The sequence below is a fragment of the Mchenga conophoros genome, linkage group LG23 (genome assembly GCF_057382185.1).
Source record: "Mchenga conophoros isolate Kocher_MC1m ecotype Shallow Benthic linkage group LG23, M_conophoros_male_GT1.1, whole genome shotgun sequence".
Lineage (NCBI taxonomy): Eukaryota > Metazoa > Chordata > Actinopteri > Cichliformes > Cichlidae > Mchenga > Mchenga conophoros.
The window spans coordinates 22889800-22916348 of NC_140547.1; the positions used below are offsets into that span (position 1 = coordinate 22889800).

General features: G+C 40.6%; 2 protein-coding genes across 6 annotated transcripts in view; one reads left to right on the plus strand and one right to left on the minus strand.

Annotated features, from left to right (window-relative positions):
* Window positions 1-3428: 3428 nt before the first annotated feature.
* The window catches only part of LOC146547246 (tensin-1-like), a 122331-nt gene continuing 99210 nt past the window's right edge, over window positions 3429-26549 (minus strand). For 3 of the 5 annotated variants that reach the window (XM_085266086.1, XM_085266083.1, XM_085266087.1), the window contains 18 exons: window positions 17830-19470; window positions 16707-16787; window positions 16195-16358; window positions 14865-14949; window positions 10617-10691; window positions 10166-10192; window positions 9831-9912; window positions 7634-8190; window positions 7459-7545; window positions 7244-7372; window positions 7058-7153; window positions 6865-6942; window positions 6578-6649; window positions 5524-5550; window positions 5038-5206; window positions 4694-4762; window positions 4527-4556; window positions 3429-3885 (listed from right to left, as the gene is read on the minus strand). In XM_085266086.1, the coding sequence (XP_085122212.1) occupies window positions 3756-3885; window positions 4527-4556; window positions 4694-4762; window positions 5038-5206; window positions 5524-5550; window positions 6578-6649; window positions 6865-6942; window positions 7058-7153; window positions 7244-7372; window positions 7459-7545; window positions 7634-8190; window positions 9831-9912; window positions 10166-10192; window positions 10617-10691; window positions 14865-14949; window positions 16195-16358; window positions 16707-16787; window positions 17830-19470 (3599 nt within the window). In that variant the 3' untranslated portion in view covers window positions 3429-3755. The remainder of the gene's footprint in view (window positions 3886-4526; window positions 4557-4693; window positions 4763-5037; window positions 5207-5523; window positions 5551-6577; window positions 6650-6864; window positions 6943-7057; window positions 7154-7243; window positions 7373-7458; window positions 7546-7633; window positions 8191-9830; window positions 9913-10165; window positions 10193-10616; window positions 10692-14864; window positions 14950-16194; window positions 16359-16706; window positions 16788-17829; window positions 19471-26549) is intronic. The other 2 variants (XM_085266084.1, XM_085266085.1) reach the window with 2 other exon arrangements.
* On the plus strand, window positions 12188-14929 carry LOC146547247 (macrophage mannose receptor 1-like). Its single transcript, XM_085266089.1, has 2 exons — window positions 12188-12246; window positions 13854-14929. Exons 1-2 carry the CDS (start codon window positions 12188-12190, stop codon window positions 14530-14532), a joined length of 738 nt encoding a protein of 245 aa, XP_085122215.1. The 3' UTR covers window positions 14533-14929.

Consider the following 26549-nt stretch of genomic DNA (forward strand, 5'->3'; position numbering starts at 1 on the left):
AACTTTCTATAATTAATTTCAATAAGATTAGATCAGGGTCTGAGGATTCAGGGGACCACTGATTAAATGTTTGGGCATTCTAGTCTGGCATCTTCCTTCATCACCTGATCCACCACACCACCAGCCTCTCTTGACCCAAGTGTCCATGACGTGGCCTCAGGTCTCATAATACAATTACAAAATCAATCACACACCCATATGTCGGCTTGCTTCACTAGGACCGTGGATTCCCCGGTTGGGGAGCTTTTCAGCACCTCACCAGAGACTCCAAAAAAGGTGCATAATCTGTGATGGCACTCAGTTCGTAAGGTGCAGGAAAAACATTATCTCGCCCACTATGGACAAACTCTATGTGCAGCTGGGGGGCTAAAAATAAACTCACTCCTGTGAACCCCCTCACCTGACAGTCCTGTGTCCCTAAATCCAGTTTAAACAGGTACAGATTGAATTGCCTTTGACTACCGCCAAATTCAGAAAGTACCAGACCGCTATGGTGAGTGGTGCGTCCATAGAACAGACCCGTACGGTTTGTTAAGGCCGAGCCAAGCCCTGTGCATTTAAGATACATTCCCACTAAGCAATATCAAATGAGGCTCCAAGCTTGGCCTTCATGAATGTCAAATCAGCCCAGATGATCCCTCCAGGTAATTTTTCCATGCCAGGGTCTCTCTAATCAAACTGGTTCTGGGTGAGGGTCAGACTAAGAAGTCAGTGTCTGAACCCATGTATTAAAAAAGCGCAGTAAAAAAAAAACACCCACATGCCTTTAACGTAATGTATCTGTATTGCTTTAATGTTTTTATTTCATTTTTTTCCTCAGGAACAGGTAAGCCATGACAGCATAATGTAAATGATAAGCGTAGACAAAATCTGAGACCCTTTTGCACATCCATAGTAGAACATTCATACAACATACAAGTCTCATCTGTACAAGGGGTCACAGAATCTTTTTTTTTTTAATTTCAATGAAACAACAAGGTAACTCTTGACTCAAAGCCAACAGGTACAATATAGTTTTGATTTTTTTAAATTGTATTTCAACATTTAGTTCTTTAGTTTTTCTTTTCAAATGACATTGATTTAAGTGCACTGTACCTCTTTGCTTTCAATAAAGCGCCACCGTACATTCCTAAAATCATTAACGCTGTAAAAACTGCAAAGCTGTGACAATGAAACATGGAAATTTGTAAGGAAATGAAAGAATAAATAAGAATAAATAAATCAATGACTCTCAAAGGGTGGGGGGGGGGGGGGGGGGGGGGGGGGAGGGACGACACCTTTGGAGGTCTGACAAGGCTGCAAGTGCAGAGCTTTAGCATCACGATGAGACATGTCTGACTTTATCTACCTCCAGCACTGACGTCTATTTGAAATTTAATGTTTTGGTAATTGAACAGAACTTCATTGTTCTTCTTTGAGATGGGCACAGTGGGACTTTTCAATCTTAAGCAAATACATTTTGGAGACAACAAACGCCTGCCCACCCCCAAAATACTTTTGTCATTGCAAGACATCTCAATGTCTTGCTGTCTTGCAATTATTTAATATCGAACATCCCATAATAACCTGGCTGCTCAAGTTGAGCTAGACTGAAAAATGAATGAAACACAAAACAAATGGAAACTGAGAAGCAGCATGCAGCAAGTTAGCATAGACGTATGAATCTTTGGCAAAATTATAACTGTAACTGTAACGGATGCATAAAAGCTGTTTTCATATTGCATTCGAGGTTGGCCTCCTCCTTTTTTTCTCACACATTTAAATGTAACAGCTTCGATATGTTTGCCTTCCAAATGTAAGGAAGCACACTCAGATATTTCTGTCTACACATTTCAGACCTGTCTCCTTTGCGCCCCACCTCGTTTGGGAAGAAGAAGAAAAAAAACAGGCAGAAAAAAAGAGTAATACATGACAAGGTGAAAACAAACATATACATGTACAAAGTAATGTACACCATATATTCAAACGCATTTCAAAATCGCCAGACTTTGAAATCATTAGCCAAAATAAGTATATATCTTTTTTTTCTCACCCTATTAGGTAATCTTCTTTATCTAGACTGTACAATATATGTATATATGAGTAATCATGAGGGACCAAAGCAACAAAAATAAATACTTTTTTTCGCTATGTCACCTTTCAAAGTAGTATCTATGTACATTTATATCAATATCAATTTTTTTTCCCCTTAGCTTATTGTGAATGGTTGAGCGTGTGTTCAACAAGCAGGCATTGCGCACAGTGTGGAAACTTCTCATGTGTTTTTTTTTTTCTTTGTTTTTAACACTAAATGGTATCCAGATGTAAATTTTGTAAATTTCCAACACCGTGGAACATAAAACTGTCCTTGATACAGCGAAAGGTAACCCTGGCCCAAATGGACTGAAAACTAAATGAAAACAAAGGTAAAAACATAGCATCTCACCATCATGTGACTACTTCAACAGTGGGTTGTTCTACTTCCTTTTTTTGTTTGTTTCGTAGGACTCTGAGAAGAGTACAAAAAAAGTTTCTATTTCATGCAGTCTTTGACAAGTCATACGGCGTCAGAGTACTCGTCTAAAGGTTTTTAGATTTAAGCACATGGCATAGAATGATTTCAGTGATGTTGGATGTCACTATGGGGGGGGGTGCATTTTGGGACAACAACATGCATAAAGAACAGTGCATAGGTCCAGGTCATTGGGCCAGTCCCTGGTGATTTCCAGTGTGTTTCAGTGGCAGCGTCTATCAAGCAGTTGGTGATGACGAAGTCTGTGTGACTCTGGGAGGAAAGAGTCTTGGCCTGAATCAGCGGCTCCACCTTCTAGATAAAACAATCCCTCTGTCTGGCATGCAATTGCGAGCTTGCCGATATCAGGTGGATAATCCAAGAAGCAAGGTTTTTTTGTGTTTTTAGAGAGAGAAATCAGGCTCGGACTGGATGCTGAGGTGATGCAAAAGTGGCTGCACTGACACAAAGTTCGGTGACCTTAGCGTGGCATTGTTTTATTGTCCTTTTTTTCCCTCCCCTTTTCTTTTTTTTGTTAAGTCTGGTCTGTTATGTGCAGTTTAGATCAGTCGTTTCACTGCAGAGCCCTTTCCAACACATAACAGACCTGGAAATGGCCACTCTAAGGATTTCACAATGACTTTTGTGGAAGGTAGAAGAGTCAAGCTTAAAGATCAAGCTAACATGCATAATGTCTTCAGACAGTTTTGCTAAAAGCCATCAAGGCCAACATTTTTTTTTTACTCCTGAAGATGAGTTCAAGAAAACAGATTTTTTTTTCAATGTTTCATCTTTTAAAAGGAGGAAATAATAATGGCTTAACAGCTACATCATTCTCGCACTTGTATTGCAGCTACCTTTGGTAAATCAATCGACAAGAACAACAGAAAACCCTGAAACATCCACTTCCTTTTATGTTCCCTGACTAGACTTTGCATTTTTCTTTTAGTCTTTAGCTAAGTTCTCCAAGCACAGGTTACCCTGTCGATAAATCTTCTCCCTCCAATGGCTTCCATGTTTGTCACATGCTTGCTCCGCATCACACATCCTCTAGCTCCAGTTTCGATCCACACCAAAGCCTTCAAACAGAGACTACTTCAATTAGATCAAAACAAACCAGCAAGGCAGAGAGGAAAAAACAGAGAAGGAAAACAAAAACCCAACATAAAACAGAAGGAAAGGACTCCATCCAGCCCTGGCAAAGAGGACACCAACAATGAGGGAAGATTGCAAAACAGCCACTGCCATTTGAACGTTAAGGGTTTCATCGCTGCATCATTTTAGAGACGAAGCCGACGATGGCGGAGGCGGGCTGATCTGGGTCCAGCTCAGCAAACAGGTGGCTGACATTGTCTGTTGTGCTTCCTTGTTTCCTTGCCACAAATCCAAAAAGCCTGAAAGCAAGAAAAACATATATTATACTTAAACAAAGGCAAATGACTCTGTTATCACAAGTCATTAGTCAGCAAGCAGTTTGACAGTCTACTTGTTACAAAAGTACTGTGCCAAAGTTAAAAACAAACAAACATGAATGCCTTTCATAACAAAAATATTCCAGTGTGCTTCAGTGACAGTGTCTATCAACAGGTCCAAATATAATTAAGGTGACCTTGAACAACTTCAAATTCATGCTGGGGCAAGCATCAAAAAAACATTTTGCTTTTGAAACTTTGGCAGTTGATATCCTCAGTTGCTAAATGCTTGCTAGGTGTGTTAAAAGAAGAGCCGAGGCTTTTCTGAGACATTTTGATTGCATTAAACCAATGATGTCATCTATTTTTCACTAAACAATCAAATTTCTCAGTTTCACCCTTGGATATGTTGAGTTTGTATTAAAAGTTTCTGTTAAATTTAAAGTTTGATGTGTCTCAACCTTTTTGCCAGATAAGGTTAAATACTGTAGCTATTGGACATCTGGAAAAGGAAACCAAACAATATTTTTTTAAGTGGTTAGTGAAATGAATTCAGTTGTTTATGACGTTCAGTACACAGATAACTCTTTATACACATTTATCTTTAAAGCATGCAAACTTACCTCACTGAGCCGCCTCCTTCTTTGCCCCATCTAAACAAAAAACAAAAAATCAAATACAAAATACAATAAAAAATATAATTTTGAATTAAGTAATTACACTAATCATATATATATATATATATATATATATATATATATATATTCAGTACATTAAAGGAAAGTCTTACTTTCTGTCCTGGGGATCAATGTCACAGTAGGTTACCGTGTTTATTGGATAATGTCTTCTAAAGAAAAGCCTGCAGTAAAAATGAATGAATGAATATAAAATAACATTACATTAAAAGACCATGCTTGGATGTGAAACATTGCACAGGGTATCTCTTGGTGTTTGCTGAAAAATGCTGTCATGTGATTACTGGTTTACTGGCTACCACTAGAGGGTGCAAAATTACTTTTGCAGTAAACATTTCTTTTTGTTAGGGACTATCATACTAATATAGATAACAGATATAACAGACCCTTATTAAGACCATTGTTAATATTAGAGTTACTCCTGAACGTGCTTACTCACTTTCTCTGACTGTCGGTGAGTGTGATGCCCTGTGTGGACACTTTAAAGTGGACGGTGGTGGCAGCGGGCAGAGGGTTGGTTGACAGCGTCTGACTAATTGCCTTGGCAATTGCCTGAGGCCCAGTGAGCGATTCCATGTCCACAGAGTTGATGTAGAGAACATTGCACGCTAGAGGTAAACAATGGAAAAACACTGCTACATAAGAGAAGATCCTACAAAAAAAACAAAAAACAGTGTGCATGCAGTTTGTCTTAAAGTGATGGAAGCTGTAGTGAGGATAATTAAAAATGCATACAGTGAATAATGTTATGACACAAGTTATCATGCAACGCATATTTTTACATAACATGCATGAATTTCAAGTTTTTTCCGAGTTTTATTTAGTTGTAAAATTTGTTAACAGTGACTGAAACCCTCTGGGAAAGAGCACACTCATATTCAGTAAAATTCCATGATGAAGCAGAGCAGTGCAAACCAGTATTTACCATGGGCTTCCTCAGGAACCTTCTGGACTGTAAAGTAAGGATGACAAGGTTGTGTAAGCAAGTGATCTGATGTTTCTAAAAAAAAAAAAAAAAGTTTTTTTCTTTTTCTTGAAATGCACAAATTGTCCATTCAGGGACCAGAACAGGCCTGATTCCATTAGTCTGTGCCACAACTGGTGACTGGCCAAACAGTTTCACATATATCTGATTATAAGCTGGTCTTTGTCATGCATGCGCAACATATCTGCAAAAGAACAGCACACGCTGACATCCAAATGCTGGATGTTAAACTCCTCATTGTGAGTAAAGTGACAAATTTTAAAGTAAACCACATGGGAACCGGCACTAAAACATTTGCAGCAAATCTAATCCCACATAAAATCACCATCATCCAGTTGAATATGGATATTTTAGGGAAGCAAACAAAAGCAAAGTGGCTAAAACTAAAGCTATCCAGAGTCCGGCGCAAGCCATATGCTAGCAGCCTCAGTATGAACCTCAGTATGCCCGCGGAATAAAAGCAGTTACGAAAAAAAATTTATGACAGAAGTGAAAAGGAAAAGGTGTTGATTTCATGTTGGCTGTTGAATTTATAAACATATAACTGTTTTGTTGTATGAATCTCTTGCAACTGGTTTTATTTGGCAAGCTGAAATATGTCAGGTAAAACTAGATATACAGGAAGTCATTTTAATTATCTGTATCTCTTTCCAGTAGGTTATTTTCAGTTACTTCTGTGAGACAATACCCGGTAACTTACTGTAGTTTTGGGGGAAAATTTTGTAAGTTTAAAAATTTCTATTATTGCTATATAATTTAGAATATTGCATTGAAGAAAATGTGATTTTGTTGTCATTTTTAGTTTTAAGAAAGAAACCAGAATTAAAAAAAATGGTATTGGCACATCACACTTAAAAAAAAGAACTAAAAAATTGGAAATTGGAACAGGCCAAGAAAATTGCAATTGGTGCATCTCTACTTTTCACAAAGAGTTAGTTTTTGTAGAATCATAATTTATCCCTTTTTTCTTCTAGTAGACTTCAGTGACACTTACCCGCTCCCTGCTTAAGAAGTTCAACAACTGGATCAGTTGGTGTGGTGAGTTCTAGTGCCTCTTCATTTGGGTCTGGAGAGACCGAATAGAGTAGATGTTATATTTTTGCATCTGAATACAATTACTTGCAGCAAATAAATTGTAAAGTGTAAAATAAAATTGACATTTTTATCAAAAACATGGAAGTACCTATCAATAATTTGGTTTGTACTAAAAGTCTGAGTGGATTCCCGTTCCATAAAATGTTAAAGAAACTAAGAAAGTAGAGTTAAAAAAACAAGAGTTACCTTTGGTGGGGATCATCAGTTTGCATGGCAAAGCCAGTGGGGTCATTGAGTGTTGGTACACCAAAGCAGAAAGACAGCCTACAAACAGAAAGCAATGGTCTCTCTGTCAGACTGGATCAGTCTGATATTAAATTAAATTTCAACCTGTGATTTTGATGTTGCAAACAGAAAAAAAACACCAGCAGAAACTCACCAAAATAGGGTTCATTGGGACAGCCCTTCAGGCGGACACCTTTGGGGTTTGTCTCAATCAGGAAGTGCCGCACTAGCTCGTTAGTCATGTCACCAACTAAAAGAAAGACATACTCAGCTGATCCAGCTGTTGGAGAAGGCAGATGTTTCACAAGCAAGCCAAGAGCAGAGTGCGGGAAGCCTTTACCTTTTTTGTTCTGCTGGACAGTTGGTGGTGGGCAGGCCACCTTCATAGCCAGACCATAGGCCCCTCTGAAAGAGTGGCTGTCCCTTATGACGAAAGCCCCAGGCTCCCTGTCCTTCAGCAAACTGATGGCTACAAGAAGAAGATGAGGAGAATAAAAAGAAAAGCAATGATGAGAGGATGAGCAGCTGAAATTGGTTGAAGTTCCTGACTCTCACCTTGCTCTCTAGAGATGTCTGGCTTGTACCAGTACTTGGAGGTGTCCTGGACAAACTTGACATTCATCTTGATGTCAGGATAACCGTCTGTTTGAATGAAATTAGGTGAAGAAAATCAGTGATATTTAGCCCATGAGGTTCATGAAAGGTATTAAAAAAAAAAGTTCCCTTTTACCGTATATAGACTTGGAGACGTCTGGGAGAGTGTGTGTCCCAGACAGGTTAGGCGTGCTGCTAACACTGATCGGTATTGGCATCAGGTTCTTGTTCTCCATTCTGTCTGCATCTCCACTGGACATGTGTCGCTTTTCTGGCAGCTGTGGGGAGACTGGGAAAGCAGGCGTGGCAGGCTGATGGATGCCCCCCTGGCGAGAGGCAGCGCCCAGCTCATCAGGCGTACTGTGTCCACTCGTTGCCGTGCGGCGCCCCATCAGAGGGCTAGGTGGCACACCGGCAGCTGCTGTTTTAGGGTTTCGGCCAATCAGAGGACTTGAAGGAACACCAGATGGAGGTGGGTGCCTGCCCAGCAAGGGGCTGGCTTGACCCAGGCGTCTCTGCAGTGCAGGGCTCGGAGGAGTATTGGTGGCCACTGTGCGGTGGAGGGTGTTAGGGCTGCCGGGGACTGTGTGGACGCCCATAATGTTGACCTGAGATCCGTCTGGGGAAGCAGATCTGTGGGGGTGAATAGAGGCGGGGCTGTGTGGGACGGCATCTGAAGAACTAGTTCTTCTTCTACAATCATAAAAGTGAGAAAAGGTATGTTATTGTATTTTTGTACCTGATCCTTACACCGAACATTAAATGTGATAAGGATGCTCAAGCTGACTTGATGTTGACATTTCAGCACTTATTCCAGTTCGTAAAATACATCTTGTGGATGATATCGGCAGCTCATATCTAAGTAACCTCAATGAAAATTACCCCACTGTATAATGTTATTATTATTATTTTAAAAGCATTATTAGGTCTTTTGGTTGGTTCATCGCCCTCTGAAAGGATCCTAAACATGAACATATTGTATCAGTTTCGGGGGTGGGGTTTGGGTTTTTGTTAAATAGTGGCATTGAATATGCATTCATTTTTGTCTGTATCTGTGTGGATAGTTATTTATTATAATCTGATTGCCATTTTTAATTGAATCTGCAATTTTGACTCTATTTAGCTGTTTATGTGGATTAAATATAGATAGAAAACAGAGTGACTCCATCTGTGCTCAGTCTTTGATACTAAATTAATAAGGCTATTGAACTTTTGTTCAACTGCTCGCCAATGCAATGATGATGCTAATCTGTAAGTTCAACGAGAAAGATCTGTAATCACTTATATGCTTGCTTTCCTGGATGTTTGGCTGCTAATCTATTCTCAGCATCACTTTCACTTCTCTACAGCATCATACTGAATGATGACACCATTGCTTTAGTCCAGTGATTCCCAAAGTGTGAGCTGGAGCCCCCTAGTGAGCTGTGATTGGTACTGCAGGTGGGTGCAGTAATAACAGAAATTCAGTTTGAGGTACTGGTTTTATTTCTATCACTGCTGGGATAATGCTGCGATACATCATATACAGGCCACATGAAATGTGACTGGTGATTGTTCTCTAATGAAAGACATTATACACAGGAAGTGACGTGGAATTTCTCAGTGTAAATCCTTACAAGCAAAGTCTTGAATATTTAGGCTCTGTCATGTCTTAAATACTTTTCGTTATGTTATTATGCTAACACAGCACTCAGACTGCTGGTTTACTTGTGGTTTTTAGAAGTAGATGCTAGGACTCTCCATGATGCACTAAACACTTCTTTTTCACTCACCTCTCTTCAAACACAGTGTGTTTATATGCATCTACAGCATGTTATTAAATGTTTTCTTCTCTTTTCTATCTTTTCTGTTTTGTCCTCATGTCTCTATGCTCTCATTTCTTTCCTCTGTGTCCTCACACACTCTATAACTTGTCTGGCCCCTCCCTGAGCGTGGTTCTGACAAAGCTCTCTTCCTTTTAAAAGGGAGTTCTTCCTCCCCACTGTCGCCAAGTGCTTGCTCAGTTAACCTGAATATCTAATTTGGGTCTCCAAGCTATCTATATGCATGAAATGAAGTACTTTCACAGCAGTATGTCCCCATATGTGTCAATGTATTAGAACCGGAAACTTTTATTTTAATTTAAAATTTGGGCTTTTCACGCTCCAGTTGCGAAATCACTTTATTTTAACCTCAATCACAAGGGTTCTTCAGAAACTTTCAGCATCATACTCCATAAATGACATCCTGGATATGAGTATAAAAAAAAGAAAAGTAACATTTGCTTAATATGTATAAAAAACATGTACAGGCTAAAAATTTTATCCAAGAAAAATAAGTGACAGAAGACTCACCCATCAGTGCTGTGGATGGGACTGCTGGAGGAGAGAGGAGCATTCAAAGGTTGTACCCTGGAGTCGCCAAAACCTCGATTATCTGCGTGTTAAAACAGACACACACATACATGTGTACGGTCAGATCGGTTTTTGGTGCATCACGCAACAGTTGGATGCCCTGAACGTAACAAGACAAATCAGTTAACAGGCATCAGAAGCTTGGAAAAGGCGAAACTGACAGAAACAGGAAATTAATCTAACATCAATCATCATAAAACAAAGACAAATCCATGTATAGTCGAGCACAGAAATATCAAATATGGGTTTGGTGGTGCCACAAAAAGTAAGCTTACCTTGTTCTCCAGTATTAGAATGAAAGTCTGACCACAAGAAGAAAAAAGAAGCAGACACCAACAGAAGAAGAGAGGGTGTGTGGAAAAGGAGGAGAGAAGAGAGATGCACTTGAGCTCAGAGCAAGAACTGTTAGCGTCGAAGCATTTGCAGGAACAATTCTACACACTAGAGGGCAGCAAAGTATTAAAGCAACCTTCTACTCAGTCAGCTACAGTATGACATAGTGCAGGGATTCTGTGCACTGTACACTTCTGTATAATTATCACTGGATGGCTAAAGTGCTTTTAGTCAAATCTAATTATGATTTGGGAGATTCAAATTCTTTGGATGCAAATACTGAAAACCTGAATGTTGTACCATGAACTGAATATCATTTTGTATACATCATCTGTAGTATATATACTGTCAGTTCTAAATGAAGACAAATATATTTAATGCTGGTAAACTGACCTGCTGCACCCTGCTGATGAGGCTTCAATCCCAGCGGTGACACAGGAGTCTTGCTCAAATCTGGAGGAGAGCGAGCTACGAGAAAGAAAGAGATTCAAAAGATTCTTAAAAATTTTGTATTTGCAAAACTTTCTCATTAGTGATGACATATGAGAATACGTAATAATGTACCCTGACTAATACAAGGAATGAAAGCACAGAGGTTTTCCCTTTTGCAAAAGTATGATGCAACATGGAAATTCAACAGATGGTGGATTTACATGTACGAATATGTAACACTTGAAGGCTCATAGGTGTCAAACTCTGGCCTGCGGGCCAATTTTGGCCCGCAGCCTAATTACATGGTAATTGCATGGTAAAGGGTAAAGGTGGGCAAATATGAATGTTTGTGCAAAAGAACACCTTCTTATTAGAACACTTGTGAGTTCAGGACTAATGACAGGAGAGAGGACTCTGGGGTTCCCAAATATCAGTATCACACAGACTGTCTGAACACGGAGGTCAGTGCTATAACTGAATTGAGTACATATATTTTGGGGGCAGTGGTTGGTGAGATGACTTGTAAGTTTGATTGTTTTGACTATAAAAACACACCTGGTTTGATGGAGGCAGTGAAAAGGACAGATCTCTTTTTCAGTGTTGTTGATAGGATTATAATTTAATGTTAATAGCTTAAATATATCCTATGTTATCCCAAACCTGGAGAGTTTTTCAAAGATTATAAAATACACCTAAGTCCACATTACTTTATATTTAATTGCACCAACATGGCCAAAGAATAAAATGACAAAAAGCAAAAGGATGGAAAGATAGAAAGATAAAAAGCAGAAGTAATAAAGATTGTTTCTTTCAGCCCTCACTGAGTTTCTTCTCTTGACCTCTACATTTGCATTTGAAAGAAATCACTAACAACATGGAAAATCCTTCTTTTGATTCGTTTGTCGGCTGTGAAGTCACGCAACCCCTATTAGTTGCTCTTTCCCAATAACCTCAGGCTTCATGTCTGTGTCTTTCTTTGATATATTTGAAGTGCATTGATGACAGAAATTTAAAGAAATCAAATAGCTGTTGAATTTAATTAAAAATATGGAGACCAAAATTACATTCCTAGAAGACCACCCATATGGAAAGGATATATATACATCTTATAAAGTTTGTATCTGTCTTGTATGAAACTTGTATGAAAAGCATACAAGGGTGAAAACACATATAAGGTCCCTTGAAAAATTATATAATGAAACTTGTATGTTTTGGATACTTACTAAAAAAATATATGAAAGTAATGAGAAAGTGGCCACTTTCATGAGTAAATCATATGTTTTTACTATTTCTTTTCCGTATGGGCAATGTTGGACGAGGAGTGCACAGAACAGACATAATAATGAGTGTTTAAGAAAGACTTTTATAGTCTGTTTCTTTCCTTGAAACTTTGTTCTCTCTTCTCCCTCGACAATACTGATGGGTTGAGCGAATGACAGAGCCTGCCTATGCAAATCATTTCTGTCAAACATCTCATAGCTTTGACACTTTGGGTATTCACAGCTCGCAACACTCTTTGAAACAAAACAATGATGGATCAGGTCTTCGTCTGGACCCTGCTCCTCCTGAGCTTTTCTGGAACTTCTAGCAAGTACAGTGGGGCAAAAAAGTATTTAGTCAGCCACCGATTGTGCAAGTTCCCCCACCTAAAATGATGACAGAGGTCAGTAATTTGCACCAGAGGTACACTTCAACTGTGAGAGACAGAATGTGAAAAAAAAAATCCATGAATCCACATGGTAGGATTTGTAAAGAATTTATTCGTAAACCAGGGTGGAAAATAAGTATTTGGTCAATAACAAAACTACAACTCAATACTTTGTAACATAACCTTTGTTGGCAATAACAGAGGTCAAACGTTTACTATAGGTCTTTACCAGGTTTGCACACACAGTAGCTGGTATTTTGGCCCATTCCTCCATGCAGATCTTCTCGAGAGCAGTGATGTTTTGGGGCTGTCGCCGAGCAACACGGACTTTCAACTCCCGCCACAGATTTTCTATGGGGTTGAGGTCTGGAGACTGGCTAGGCCACTCCAGGACTTTCAAATGCTTCTTACGGAGCCACTCCTTTGTTGCCCGGGCGGTGTGTTTTGGATCATTGTCATGTTGGAAGACCCAGCCTCGTTTCATCTTCAAAGTTCTCACTGATGGAAGGAGGTTTTGGCTCAAAATCTCACGATACATGGCCCCATTCATTCTGTCCTTAACACGGATCAGTCGTCCTGTCCCCTTGGCAGAAAAACAGCCCCATAGCATGATGTTTCCACCCCCATGCTTCACAGTAGGTATGGTGTTCTTGGGATGCAACTCAGTATTCTTCTTCCTCCAAACACGACGAGTTGAGTTTATACCAAAAAGTTCTACTTTGGTTTCATCTGACCACATGACATTCTCCCAATCCTCTGCTGTATCATCCATGTGCTCTCTGGCAAACTTCAGACGGGCCTGGACATGCACTGGCTTCAGCAGCGGAACACGCCTGGCACTGCGGGATTTGATTCCCTGCCGTTGTAGTGTGTTACTGATGGTGACCTTTGTTACTTTGGTCCCAGCTCTCTGCAGGTCATTCACCAGGTCCCCCCGTGTGGTTCTGGGATCTTTGCTCACCGTTCTCATGATCATTTTGACCCCACGGGATGAGATCTTGCGTGGAGCCCCAGATCGAGGGAGATTATCAGTGGTCTTGTATGTCTTCCATTTTCTGATGATTGCTCCCACAGTTGATTTTTTCACACCAAGCTGCTTGCCTATTGTAGATTCACTCTTCCCAGTCTGGTGCAGGTCTACAATACTTTTCCTGGTGTCCTTCGAAAGCTCTTTGGTCTTGGCCATGGCGGAGTTTGGAGTCTGACTGTTTGAGGCTGTGGACAGGTGTCTTTTATACAGATGATGAGTTCAAACAGGTGCCATTCATACAGGTAACGAGTGGGGGACAGAAAAGCTTCTTACAGAAGACGTTACAGGTCTGTGAGAGCCAGAGATTTTCCTTGTTTGAGGTGACCAAATACTTATTTTCCACCCTAATTTACAAATAAATTCTTTACAAATCCTACCATGTGAATTCATGGATTTTTTTTTCACATTCTGTCTCTCACAGTTGAAGTGTACCTCTGGTGCAAATTACTGACCTCTGTCATCATTTTAAGTGGGGGAACTTGCACAATCGGTGGCTGACTAAATACTTTTTTGCCCCACTGTATGTTTACATTGAGGAGAAAATGCCTTGGGATAAAGCTTTAAGTTACTGTCAGCAGAAATACACAGACTTGGCCCCGGTCAGTAATGAACGGGATAACCTCAAGCTTCAGGAGCTCTCTCACAATCTCAATGACTACATCTGGTTAGGACTGCTGAGGAATCTCTCAGACAAAAACAAGTGGCTGTGGTCAGGAGGTGGACAGGTGACTGAGCTTTGCTGGAAACAGGATCAACCTGAAAACCGACCCAATGAAGACTATGGACTTTTTGATAACAAAAAATGGCGTGATGCACATGCAGACCATATCAACCCTGTCTTCTGCTACAGCACAGTAGTGGTGGAAGAGGAAAAGACTTGGGAGGAAGCTCTGGAGTACTGCAGGGAGCACCATGATGACCTGGCCAGTGTGGCATCAGAAACTGAGATGCTGCTGATCCAGAAAGAGCTGAATAAATATCACACCACTAAACATGTCTGGATTGGTTTGCGCTTCTTATCTAAGGACTGGATCTGGGTGGATGGGCAGGAGATGGACTACGAAGCCTGGGATGAAGGGGGAAAACCATTGTGTCCGCAGGCTAAGATGAAGTGTGCAGCCTTACAGAAGACAAGAGGGCGTCTGAGTAGTTGGAGGGCTCATGACTGTGAGAAGAGACTCAGTTTTATTTGCTACTGAGCTGTTTCCATTGCAAAATCATTTAAAGCCTTTATTTACTGTAGTTTGGTTGTTTATCTTTTTTTTCTTCTATTTTATTTGGAGTTTGTTCTTTGCTGTGTATTTGTTTCATTTATATATAATGAAAACAAAATTACTTAATTTAAACTTCAGCCTCTGTTCACAATTCAGTGTTTTCCAGCAGCCTTTCTTGTGCATTTTTTAATAAAGAAATAAATGTAATTTAGATTCAGACCAACAATTTCTATCTAATGTCTTAGACAGAGTGAGCCTATGTGTGTTGTGGCTATGACTAGGGGATGGAGAATATGGAATATGGAATAAATTCTCACCTCCACCACCTCCAAAGGTGGAACTGTTGGCAAACCTGTCTGTTTCATTGTCCTGAAACGTCTCTCGGTAGCTGTGCATTGGACCCTGAAAGAGATGATCAAGGCACACAGATATGGAGTTATGTCAGGAAGTATAAAAGAAAAGTATAATTAGTCTACAGAAAAATCAACGCAGCTTGACTTGATTAGAGTCAAGACACAATATCATGACAGAGTAATTAATAAGCTAAAAATAATTTAAAAAAAAGAGAAAAATCAAACTAGAATGGATCAACCAAAAAGACATGAAAGCTAAAACCTGCCTCTCTTTAATGGTTTTTGCCCAGAACTTTAGATTGACTAGCAGACATGCCTGAGGGGTTGTACAAGTTCCTACACCGTGAGCATATGGGACACATAAAACAGAGCAAGACCACGAAGATATTTAAAAACAAGTAAAAGAAATTAAAATATGGAAAGTGCAGGAACATCAGTGTACTGTGTTATTCCTCCTCTGCAGCGTTCGCAGTCAGCTGTGGGTACTTTACAAAAGTTTTGCGTCATCACATCAGTCAGCTCTGCTTGATATAAAAGCATGCGTAAGTTTCTCTGTCTCACTCAGAGCAAGCAGAGTTTGAAGTTCAAGCACATTTTTCCGCAGATAAGAGAAACAGAACAGAAAGTTAAAATCCAAATCAGCAGTCACTGCTAGTTTGTTGCTTGGTTGGGGTAGGTCTGAAGTCAGAACTTTTATGAACAATAAACAGTCGAGAGCTCGATGTTTTACTGTAGCTCACCTCATGCTGAAGGGGAAATTGTTTAGGACTCTCTTCCATAATACCAGGATAGGCCCAAAGCTGGGCATGAAGTATGACTGTTTGCTTCCTCCTGCACCACCCCAATTAAAAACATGTCGCTATATGTCGCTATAGCCCCTTCGTGCATAAAATGAAACTACTTCAGTGCAAATATGAACTTATCGGCTAATAATAGCTACTTGCGGAACTATCAGAAGCAACATTTCTAATGGCACAATAGAATTTAAAAAGCAAATAGGAGAGAGAGCAGAGACATCTGTCAACTATGTAACATGTGTTGACATTGGATAGGTTGTCCACCAGAGGGCACTCTGCAACTTCCCTTTGGGCAGTGCACAGCCTGCTGACCAGTGCAGAGTCAGGCAGAGGGTAAATGAATAACTACACATAACAAATATGACCAGCTGATGCTGGTATTGGTCTTGAAAATCCTACAACAGTCAGCCTCTAGGATTTATCATGATTTTCAGTGGGGACAAAATTAGTGACAAAATCATGTGCTCGTGGCTTAACCATAAAATCAAGTGCTGTACCTCTCTGGGTCTTCCTCCTGGGTTGAGAGCAAGATTGTTGGAAAAATCTGGTGAATCCACTGCTGACGTACTATCATGGCCGCTCTGGTACTGTCCCTCACTCGTGGTCCGACGCCTGCCCGTCTCCTGTGTCACTTCTGGGGTCATCCCTCTGGAACGAACTCCTGTATCCCCCAAAATATTTGAGTATGAGGAATCATCAAATCATTATGCCCTTTTTTAACATCTTTTTATGTTGCTTGTGTAGTCCCAGGATATTTGTTCAAAGATGTATCAGCTAAAGAGAAAGCATCCTATCAATATAAAAGGGCAGCATCATTCCCTCTTTAAGAGAGACAGAGCCAGTGAGAAAGATTCTCAATGTTTAAAAACGTGGCTGCAAGTAATAAGAAAGCAGTGGGAAAGGACAAATAATTGGGAAAATGATGAGGAAGCAGAGAAAGTTTCTAGAAATGCAAGACAAATAAAATGAAACAAAGACAGAATTTAAAGGTGGGGTAAAGTGGACAAACCAGAGAAGGAATAGGAGCGATGGCGGTCAGATTGTTGTGGTGTCATGCTTTCACTGATGCCCCGAATACGAGCGTTGTACTCTGTTTCCGGGGAGGGATGTCAAGTGGTGGAAGGGAGGCAGCAGGTGAAGGTAGAGGAGGAGGAGGAGAGTGAGTGCAGAGGAAGAAGCAGTGGAGGGTAGGGTTTCCATACAGTGAAGAGATGGGTTGAATGGAAAAGGAAAAGAAAAGTCAGAGCAGAAATGGATAAATAAAAGTATTCTCCAAATGAGATGACACGCAAGCCCCTAGCTAAAAAAGGAACTTACATTTTTGTTCCACTGGGAGGCACTTTAGAGCTTCCAAATCATTTCAAAGAAAATCGTGCATGCCGACATTGCATGGAAGCTGGGATCTCTGAATGCCTGGCTATTCTTACTCTCACCTCATTTCCACTCTCAGCAGCTCTGCACAGCTCTCTGAGTCAGAGAAGCTAACTTTATGAGTAAGGCTTATTCCTCTAATACAACACCCTGTAATGGATCGGTTATAGAAACTGCACCGCTGGCATTCTACTTGGTTCTTAAGATTACAGAGACTTCAAGATAATGCGTAAATTGTGTTAGCCATTTTGGATATATACGTTTTGTTGAATATCATTTTCAGAATATCAAAAGTGTTTTAGGCTATATCATATGCTACAAATCTGCTTTACATCTTTATGCTTATTTATTTGCTCATTAGTTTCAGGCAAATCATCCATAATGTTCCCTGAACCTCCAAAACAGAGCATCGCTAATGACTGTATTAACCTGCTCTTTGAGTCCCCTTTAGGGGCTACAACATGCCACCATCAGTCCAACAACCCACAAATACTGACATATGTGTGTTTGTGCAATCTTTTCCTTGAAAACAAGAATAGCAAAAAACGATTTCACATATTCTTTTTTAAACCTTAAAAAACTTGGAAACTTTGAAGCTAATCCATAATAGACGTAATAGATAATCAACTGTAAAAGAATTAATTTATGCACAAAAAAACAAAGAACAGCATAATATCCTGCAACAGTTACAAGTCCAGTACCACTCACTCTGTCCCTTCCTTATTCATACACTAACTCCAGACAATATCTTGAAGCCTTACCTGCAATACGGTGTGCTACCAGGCCTTCCAAGTTTAGCGTCTCCTCCTCTGCATCTTGTTCTCTGGGCAACGATGAAGAAGATGTGTCCTTGGGCTGTGGAGTTACAGTGGGAAGGGGTGAAGATGAGGCACTATAGCCTGGATACGGAGACGAGCCCTGCAGTTCTGGGGAGTGTGATGTGCCACTGCTTGGGTGGGAGTTCATGGGCTTCACTGGGGTCTGCTGATTGAAATTAGAATCAGTGGTGTAATGAAGGGGTGCATGGCGAGTATGGAGGTAGGGCTCAGGAGTGTGTGTTGGGGTGATATTTTGGTGTTGGTAGCCAGCATTGGGCCTCTGGGGAGAATGCACTGGAGACTCCATAACTGGGCTCTGGCTGACTCTCCCAGATGAGCGATGGGGCTGATGAATGCCGTCGCCAATTGATCCAGAGCTGTTGTAGCCATGGATAGCAGAGTCTGCTTGGTATGATGGCCTGGCCAGGGTCTGGGAGAATGGCACCTGGGATGAATTGAGGCTGTTCTCACCAGGGGGCGCACTGTGGGACTTAGACATGTGAGAGTTGATTGGGTCTAGGTCAAGCATCAGCATATTTAGTGCCTCGATTGACTGCTCAATGTCACGCTGTGAAGCTGAGGTGGGAAAGTGGGGCAAGCTATGAGTTGACTGAAGAGGAGGACCAAATGGATCGTCTGGTAGGCTATGCTGATGCCAGGCACTGAGACCTCGTTGTACAGCATCCCGGCTACTGGTGCTCCTCTCAGGGGCCCTGGGCATAAGTTTTGGGGTGGTCTCAGGGCTGCTGGCAGGTGGGTTCCCAAAGGACTGTGAACGATACATCCCTCCTCCATTTTGATAATTGTTGTAACCCCCCTGTGGCGATGGTGAGTCCACGGATCTCTCTTGCATCGCTGTAGGAGTTCGTACTCCATGCACCGGCATCTCGCTTCTATCAAGGTATGGCTCGTCGTTCTGGCCACTGACAGGAGTCTGTGATTGGTAGTACAAGTCAGCTGGTGTTGCTTGGCCCTCAAGGGATGAGATGGTGCCCAAACTGTCCACACTGTTGCCCTCTTGACTATTAGGCAGCTCGTCGTCGAGAATATCTGTCTCACGCTCCTCTGTTGAAGGAGCGCCCACTAACCTGGTGTGGCTCCCGTTGACATGCACCTGTGCAGGAACTAAGTGTCGTACTCCTCCTCCTGGACAGGTAGATGTAGGCAGGTAGGCTTGCCGCTTAGTTGGTGCCTCAAGGCCACTCAGAAGTTGGTCGAGCTCTCTTTTTTCTTGCGGACTGAGTGGTGGGTGAGTTGCTGTTGGATTGTTGTGGCTCACAGCACTCTGCACAGACTGGCTTTGCTCATCTGTGCGATCAGTCTTGATCGATGCGGTAGAATTGCCTGAGTCACTGCTCACAGACAGGGTATGGTCGACAGCAGGGAGGGAAGTGTGGCCTGCCACAGGAAGGGTGTGGTCAGTAGTTTGCAGGGGATGGTTGGTGTGCTGCAATGGGTTCTCGTTAGTCAAGGGGTTTTCACGGACTGGGAGGCCATTGACTGTGACAACTCCCTCCAGGGAGTCTTTTTTCCGGATTTGGGCATAAAGACTTCCATCAAGTGGGCCCTGGGTATGAACAACATCTGAAAGAGAGAAAGAGTACACAATATAGTAAACAACATACTAAAATTATGAAACAGCTCTCAACTCTAAAGTTCATGAAATGGAATTAACACAATTAAAAAAATACTTTCATTTAAATAATTTTGTGTTTAGGAAAAAACTGTTTACGTTAAGGTTAATGGGCCCCAATCATCAAGTCATTTTTTTGTATGGGACTGGATCCCTGACACCACAAACATAGTGACCCCCCTCTGCACTCAACTCGTTTGATTCTCAGCTGCAGCATGCTGCCCAGCCACCAGCAACACAACCCCTGCAGCTCTATTAATAGCCAATTTTCAGATCTTAAAGCCCCTGTCACGTTGCGTCAGTGCAGGCCCACATGGTCTGACGTTAACATGGGTGGGTTCTGCACAACACACCGAAACAACTGGTCTGTGTCAGCCAAAGGGAAAAGGAGTCATGCCAGTTTGAAACCCCAGAGTTGGACTATGAGAGGAGCTGTCGTCTTTAGGTTGATTTCTTGCTGCTGAATCATGCTTGCAAAACAAAACCAGAGTAATTGCGTACATATTGTGCAATGCTATGAATAAAAGTAGCCACCTAACGCTTTACAAGAATGTGCAAACCATGTATGGGTGGACATATTATTATCATTTATTTTGTGGTGTTTATCATTTATAGCAAATCAGACAAGGTAATATTTCATCTGAACCAAACAAGTAAACTAAATTCCTTTGGTCTGGCTATGGTTGGTCTGGTTGGGTGTTAAAACAGTTTCAACTATTCAGCTCAAACTTTACACTGTTAGCTAAAATGCATCATAATTTCTTCGTAATAAACAAACTTTAATTAACTGATAGCTAGAGCTTTACCAATACCTATATTTTGTGATTTAAAAATCAGGTGATATTTTTTCCTATCAGATATACAAAACAGATACAGATTTCCATAACACACACCAAGCAATATAATACAACAATACAGTTTAAAAATAAACCTGCTTTATTGTGTATTACTTGTCTATGCTCGGCCTGACTCTGCTCAGATCAGCTGGTTGTTGTGCTTGTAGTCTTCCAAAAATGTGTTGCCAACAGGGAAGTTGCATCCATAGGTACATCGATACTTACTGAGCGTAACACTCCGCTAAGACGATTGAATTATTAAATTGAGATTTTTAGCTAGCTATTGTTATATTCGGCTGACAATTTCGACTGTTTAGCCATACCATTTGCAAACACAAGTTTACTTTCACATTAACCGAACTAATCTTTTCAAGCACCCCCTGGCTACTACAGAGATATCACTTGGAGGTTTTCTTCCCGTTCACCTCTTACATGAACACCAAAGATAGGTCTTATGCCATATGCTCCAATATTTTATCCATATAATAAATACACAGTCTAATTGTATTTTAAACTGTATTTTAAAAAGTTAAGATAAGCTATTTAAAAATTTAGTTTTACACCAGCAACAAATCATTCTGTGGCACTACCAACATATTTACAAGAAGGAAAGTCATGCGACAGCAGTGGCTTTCAGTATCTAGTGTGCATATGCAGAGTGATACACAACATATACAGAAGCATGGCTCATATGTAGGGTGTTCCAAATTGAGCGACCCCTGGGGACAGATGGTGAATCACTCAGACCTCAGCTATTTCCAAACCCATGTCAACAACAGCTCACGGCCACAGTAGCAACAAGAATGAGAGGACAGGGGACGAAGCCATAATCACAGTTTGTCCCTGTGGTTGCTTTTAGTGTTGGCACATTATGAAAGCATAATTCCAGGTTTACAGTTACATTTTGTTTGGACTTGCGGAATTACTCCAAAGCCTTACGCATAAAGATTTAAGCCAAAATAATGAATCTTTTTGTTCTTGCCAGCAATATATACACTTTAAATATTCATGTTTCTTATATTAAGTTTCTTCAAGTTCTAAAACCCATATTTATATTTTAAATCAAACTCATGTAAACATCCTTACCTGTAGATCAAACTTCCAATTTTTTTTTTCTGTGATGATTAAGTAAAAAAATCAGGAAAGATTAAATATTTCCTTTTCAAAACAGTGATTCCGTTTCAATCTACAATTCGGAAGTCCTTTCGGAGTCTCTCAGTGACTAAACCTTCTGCCTCTGAGCTTCTTCTCTCACTCCCCCTGTCCTCTCTGATTCATGTCACCCGACATGTGCTCTTCTGGAGCGAGGTGGGGCTGTACCACTGAAACACCCGCAAGGGGTGAGTTGGCACTCTGGGATGATCACTGAGCGTTCCCGGCAGCGGGGGAGGAACTCCACCAATGTCACCACCTCTACCTCCACCCATGTGCCTGGAAAAAAAAACCTACAACTCCTGCACCATCTGTCTGCCTGGTAATGCCATTAGGGGGATCCCTTTACTGTGCATCTCACTCACTCCCCCACATCCTAAACTTTAAATCCTTAATAAGTGGGAGGTTCTATTGTTTAAAAGAATCCCATAAACTCTATTAATTATATTAGAACCATAAGACTTTTCAGAGATCGGTTGTGCATATTTTCCACCAGCTGAGCTCTCGGGTCTTTTCCTCCTTCTGACCTTTAACAGAATAGAAAATGCCTTTGTTCTGGTTGATAAAACATGCTCTTTTAGACTTGACTAAGCCACGATGGCACTTTTCCAGCTGCAATTTAACCCCATAGTGATTGTAAATCATCGGAACAAACACTGCCATTTGCCATGTTATGGCTCAGATAGGACAAACTAAAAACGCACAGAGCAGCAGCATCTGGGTAACAGTGTAGTATCAGCTTCCAGTGGATCAAAAATCTAACAGACCCACAAATACCTAATTTGGTCTCGCCAACTAACAGATGTTAAATGAGCCAGTGGGATAAAATTACAAAAGTGAAACCAGTCTCTGACTCACAGGGTGATTGTTTCTGTAGTGAATTTGATCTTTTTAAAGATGGTTTGGGGTATTTTTATTTTTGGTATTTTTTGTTTTTAACTTGTTTAGATGTCACATTGAAGAGAACAGAACCAAAGAATTTGAGACTTTCACTACATTTTTACACTCGTCCCAGACTCACGCTGGTATGTGCAAACATTGGGAGACAAACATTAAGCGGTATGCATATCTGCTCCAGATGTAGCGTAAAGGAAGAGGGGTAGACTAGTGTTAAAAGAGCTTGACCTTCATCTGGAATACCAAGGGATGAGCATGCTGCAAATAACCAGCCTGCCAGAGTTCCCTTCAGCCAGGCAATGATCATTGTTTCTGTTTCAGAATATGCAAGTTCTGCTAAACCTGAGATGTTTTTGGGAATCTGTCATATAGAAAATTTACTGTTTTCACTACTGTCTTGCAAGAATGAAAGTTTTCAGACAATCTGACCTGCCATCTCCTGGCCAGTATGGGAAGACACAGGATCCAGAGCACTCCTCACTCATTTCTCCAAGATGCAAGCAACGTCTGACAGAATAATAGGATTTCATGCATTGGCTGAAAACGTGTCACATGTTTTAGGCAGTCAGCTATCAATTTCGGGATGTCAGAGCTTCTATCATCAGAAAAGTCCAGCAATTATGTGATATTATAAGACCGTTATAGTTACTATAACATTCATATAACATCATTACTGCCTGAGAGAAGGGCATTAATACAAGAATATATGGATTTTTTTATGTTTGCAAGATTTAGAAATATGAATAGCCAAACTTATCAGAAGCTACTTAAGTCTCAGCACTGGCCAAAGGACTAAAAATGACAAGTCCTAGATTTGACTTTGCTTATGAAATACGGACATAGTAATACATTTAATGTCCAGCTATGCCAACAGTCAAAAGATATATCATGTGCCAGCCTGATGCCTATCGTAGAACTGTCAATGTTAGGGAGCAGAGCTCCAGTGTGGTATTTAATCCAGTGACCATTATTATGAATGACACAAACAAGCAGCTCTCCAGCTGCATAGAACAAATTGCTTTCTTATAGTGTCGATAAATAGCTGCAGTGGGCCTCAAATTAGATTGGTTGAGTCACCAAGCCTTGGCTAACACAAATAGCTTACAGCTTGCTTCTTACACCAGTTAACAAGTATAACATGCCATTCCTTCTGCTGCAAAAGGACAATGCCATGCCATCACTACTACTATTTTTAATATGTAGATGAAGCCAAATCAGCTCAAAGAAATATTTGAACATATTGAAGCAAGAAAAAAAAAGCTTTTGACTTTGTCAGAGTCTTTCAGTCTCTCTTACTCACACACTCTGACTCAAACCTGTGCCTGTGCATGCTTTGTATTCCCTCAAGTAACAGGTGCTGTCCTTTTTCACGAAAGTGCCAGAGGCATTACTCATGTTGTGTTGCACGTGGACACGCATACATCCACACGTAGCACCTGGCTCTGAGCTGTATTCTCTTAAGTGTTCACTTGAGTGTCTCATTGCTACATCACAGCCTTGGAAACAATTAAAAAGCCATTTAAACACCTGCGTCCAATAGCTTATTATAAATAGACAACGTGCTACACAAACTGTTATTGCCGTATCCATCCAGCTGGGATGGAGATTACACACATTGTTAGTACATTCAGGATTAGCAGACAGGTTGATTGAAGTGTCCCATTTGCCAACATACCTATATCTCAATTAAAACATAGTTAGCATATCATTTGATACTGTATACTGTCAACATGTCATATGTACAATACTTCTGTTCCAACATGTATTGTTTTTTTTCTTACAAAACAAAAATAATTTAGTTATCCAGCATGTTCTCTGTAGTCATGATTCATTTAAGTAGAGTTCAAACTTGATTTGTTGGCATAGTGATAGAATATTGGTCAATTTGTTCATATTGAATGTAATTTTTATACAGATGTTACAGTTTTCTATGTAAATTACTGACTATACAAAATGACACAGATTCCCAGCTGTGCCGTGGTGTTCAAGGGTTGCAACCTTAAGATAAGCTGAACACGCCTAAAGGGCAGACCGTGACCTTCTAAAATATAGGAGCCATTTTTTCAAAATAGACAGATTTAAATATAGAAGCACATTTAAAGTTTACGTGCAAGATTAAATGGACCCATATGGCGTGTCTCTCACCCACTTAGAGAAGAGGCGTGAAATTATAGCTTTCGTGGACACAGATAATGTTACCTCTTCAATGAAGGTCTTTTTGAAATTGGGAGTGTGTCTGCCTAACAGTTAGCTTTGTCAACTGTGAAAACATTTTCACTCTGTTTTGCAACAGGAAGCATTGTAACTCACATTTCAAATGTTTCTATTTTCTGTGTAATACAATAGTTTTAGAATTCTAAGGTGTACACTTTATTGGTAATTTAATGTATTAAATATAATTGACTTTATTTTAGCTGTAGAATAAGTTCAAAGACATACAGTGAAGTTTTTACATTACTCTATGCACACAGTGGTGTAATTACATCGCTGCTGATTCCACAGGAATTAAGAGCTTCTGTTTTTAAACAAAATGGACTTGATTAATTGATCATCAGTGTGAAGTGAGGAGTTTTGGCAGTTTGCTGGATGGGAGCATTCAGGTGTGTAAACACAATGCCGCAGTCGTTCCAGGAGTGGATGTTCCATCAAGGTCAGACAATGCTCAGAAAAACTGCAAAGAAACTCAAGAGCTACACCTCAGACTCTACAGGTTTCAGTTAGCATGCTGAATGTGAAAGTTCATGAGGGTAAAATTTGAAAAAGGCTGAACAAGTGTGTTTAGTATGGTTTCCAGGAAAAACACCTTATTTTAAAAATGACAGTTTGTTTTAGGTTATCACAGGTGAATCTTTACAAACCCAATGACTTCTAGAACAATGTCCTTTGGACAGATTAGACAAAAGTGCAGACAAACCCAGCACATGTGCACAAAAGACCTCATCATCAACTCTCAAGAATGGTGGTGGAGGGGTGATGATTGTTTTACAGTCACAGGACCTGTGTAACTTGCATTAGACCATGAACTCCACTGTATAGCAAAGTGTTCTAGAGCAGCGGTCCCCAACCTTTTTCGCGCCACGGACCGGTTCATGCCCGACAATATTTTCACGGACCGGCCTTTATGGTGTTGCGGATAAATACAACAAAATAAAACTAGTACCGGTACCGTAAAAAAGAAGATTTATTCATAACACACATGAAAAGACCCAGGAAAACCGAGTTAACGATAAAAACGATAACAAAATAACGCTCAAAACCGATAAAAACCCTGAAAAGCATACATTTCACACCTGAGCCGCAACTCTCGCGGCCCGGTACCAAACGACTCACGGACCAGTACCGCTCCGAGGCCCGGGGGTTGGGGACCGCTGGTCTAGAGTCAAATGTGAGGCCATTTGTCCCAATGGCGAAAGCTTGGCTGGGTCATGTAACAGGACAATGATCTCAAGCGCAGCAGCACACCTACCACAGAATGGCAGAATGAAGGTATCAAAATTGTCCAGTCAAAGCACAGACCTCAGTGTGATTAAAATAATGTGGCAGGATCTTATGAAACCTGTGCATGAACGATTGCCTGCAAATATCATTGAACTGACGCCAATGTAAATAAGAGTGAGCCAAAATTCCTCCAAAATAATGTGAAAGTCATGCACATAAAACAATCACTTCAAAGTGCAATAATTTTGCTAAAGGTGGTTCTATAAGCTCCTGAATCGCTATGCACATTTTTTACTTGACTATATTAAATGATCCAATAAGATCATGACTGGCAACAAAGCTTTGAACGTACAGAGGCAGGCCTGCACATGCACAAACATCTATATACATACATGCGGTGATGTCAGCAACTCATCCAATGTCTCACAGGAGGATGTGACATTCACCTTCACAGCTTTCATACCACTGTGACGACGGCAAGTCTGCATGCCACCAGAGGGTGACTGGGTTTGACTGACAAATGACTGACTTGCCCTAAAGAGCTGTGTTCATGTGTGTGAGCGTGAGATATATGTTAGAAGAGGGGGCTCAAAACAGGGTGATATTGCAAATAAACTCTTTATTGTGCATCAATTTCAGTTATGGAATCATTCATTTTAAGACATATACGTGTGTTTTTTTTATTGAAAATTCCTGAAAAAATACAA

Bases quoted from the DNA above. Each gene is read 5' to 3' on its own strand.
- LOC146547247 (XM_085266089.1), top strand. From the start codon at position 12,188: ATGGATCAGGTCTTCGTCTGGACCCTGCTCCTCCTGAGCTTTTCTGGA. The intron at 12,247-13,853 runs GTACAGTGGGGC...TTTTGCCCCACT, and splicing joins TTTTCTGGAACTTCTAGCAA to GTATGTTTACATTGAGGAGA.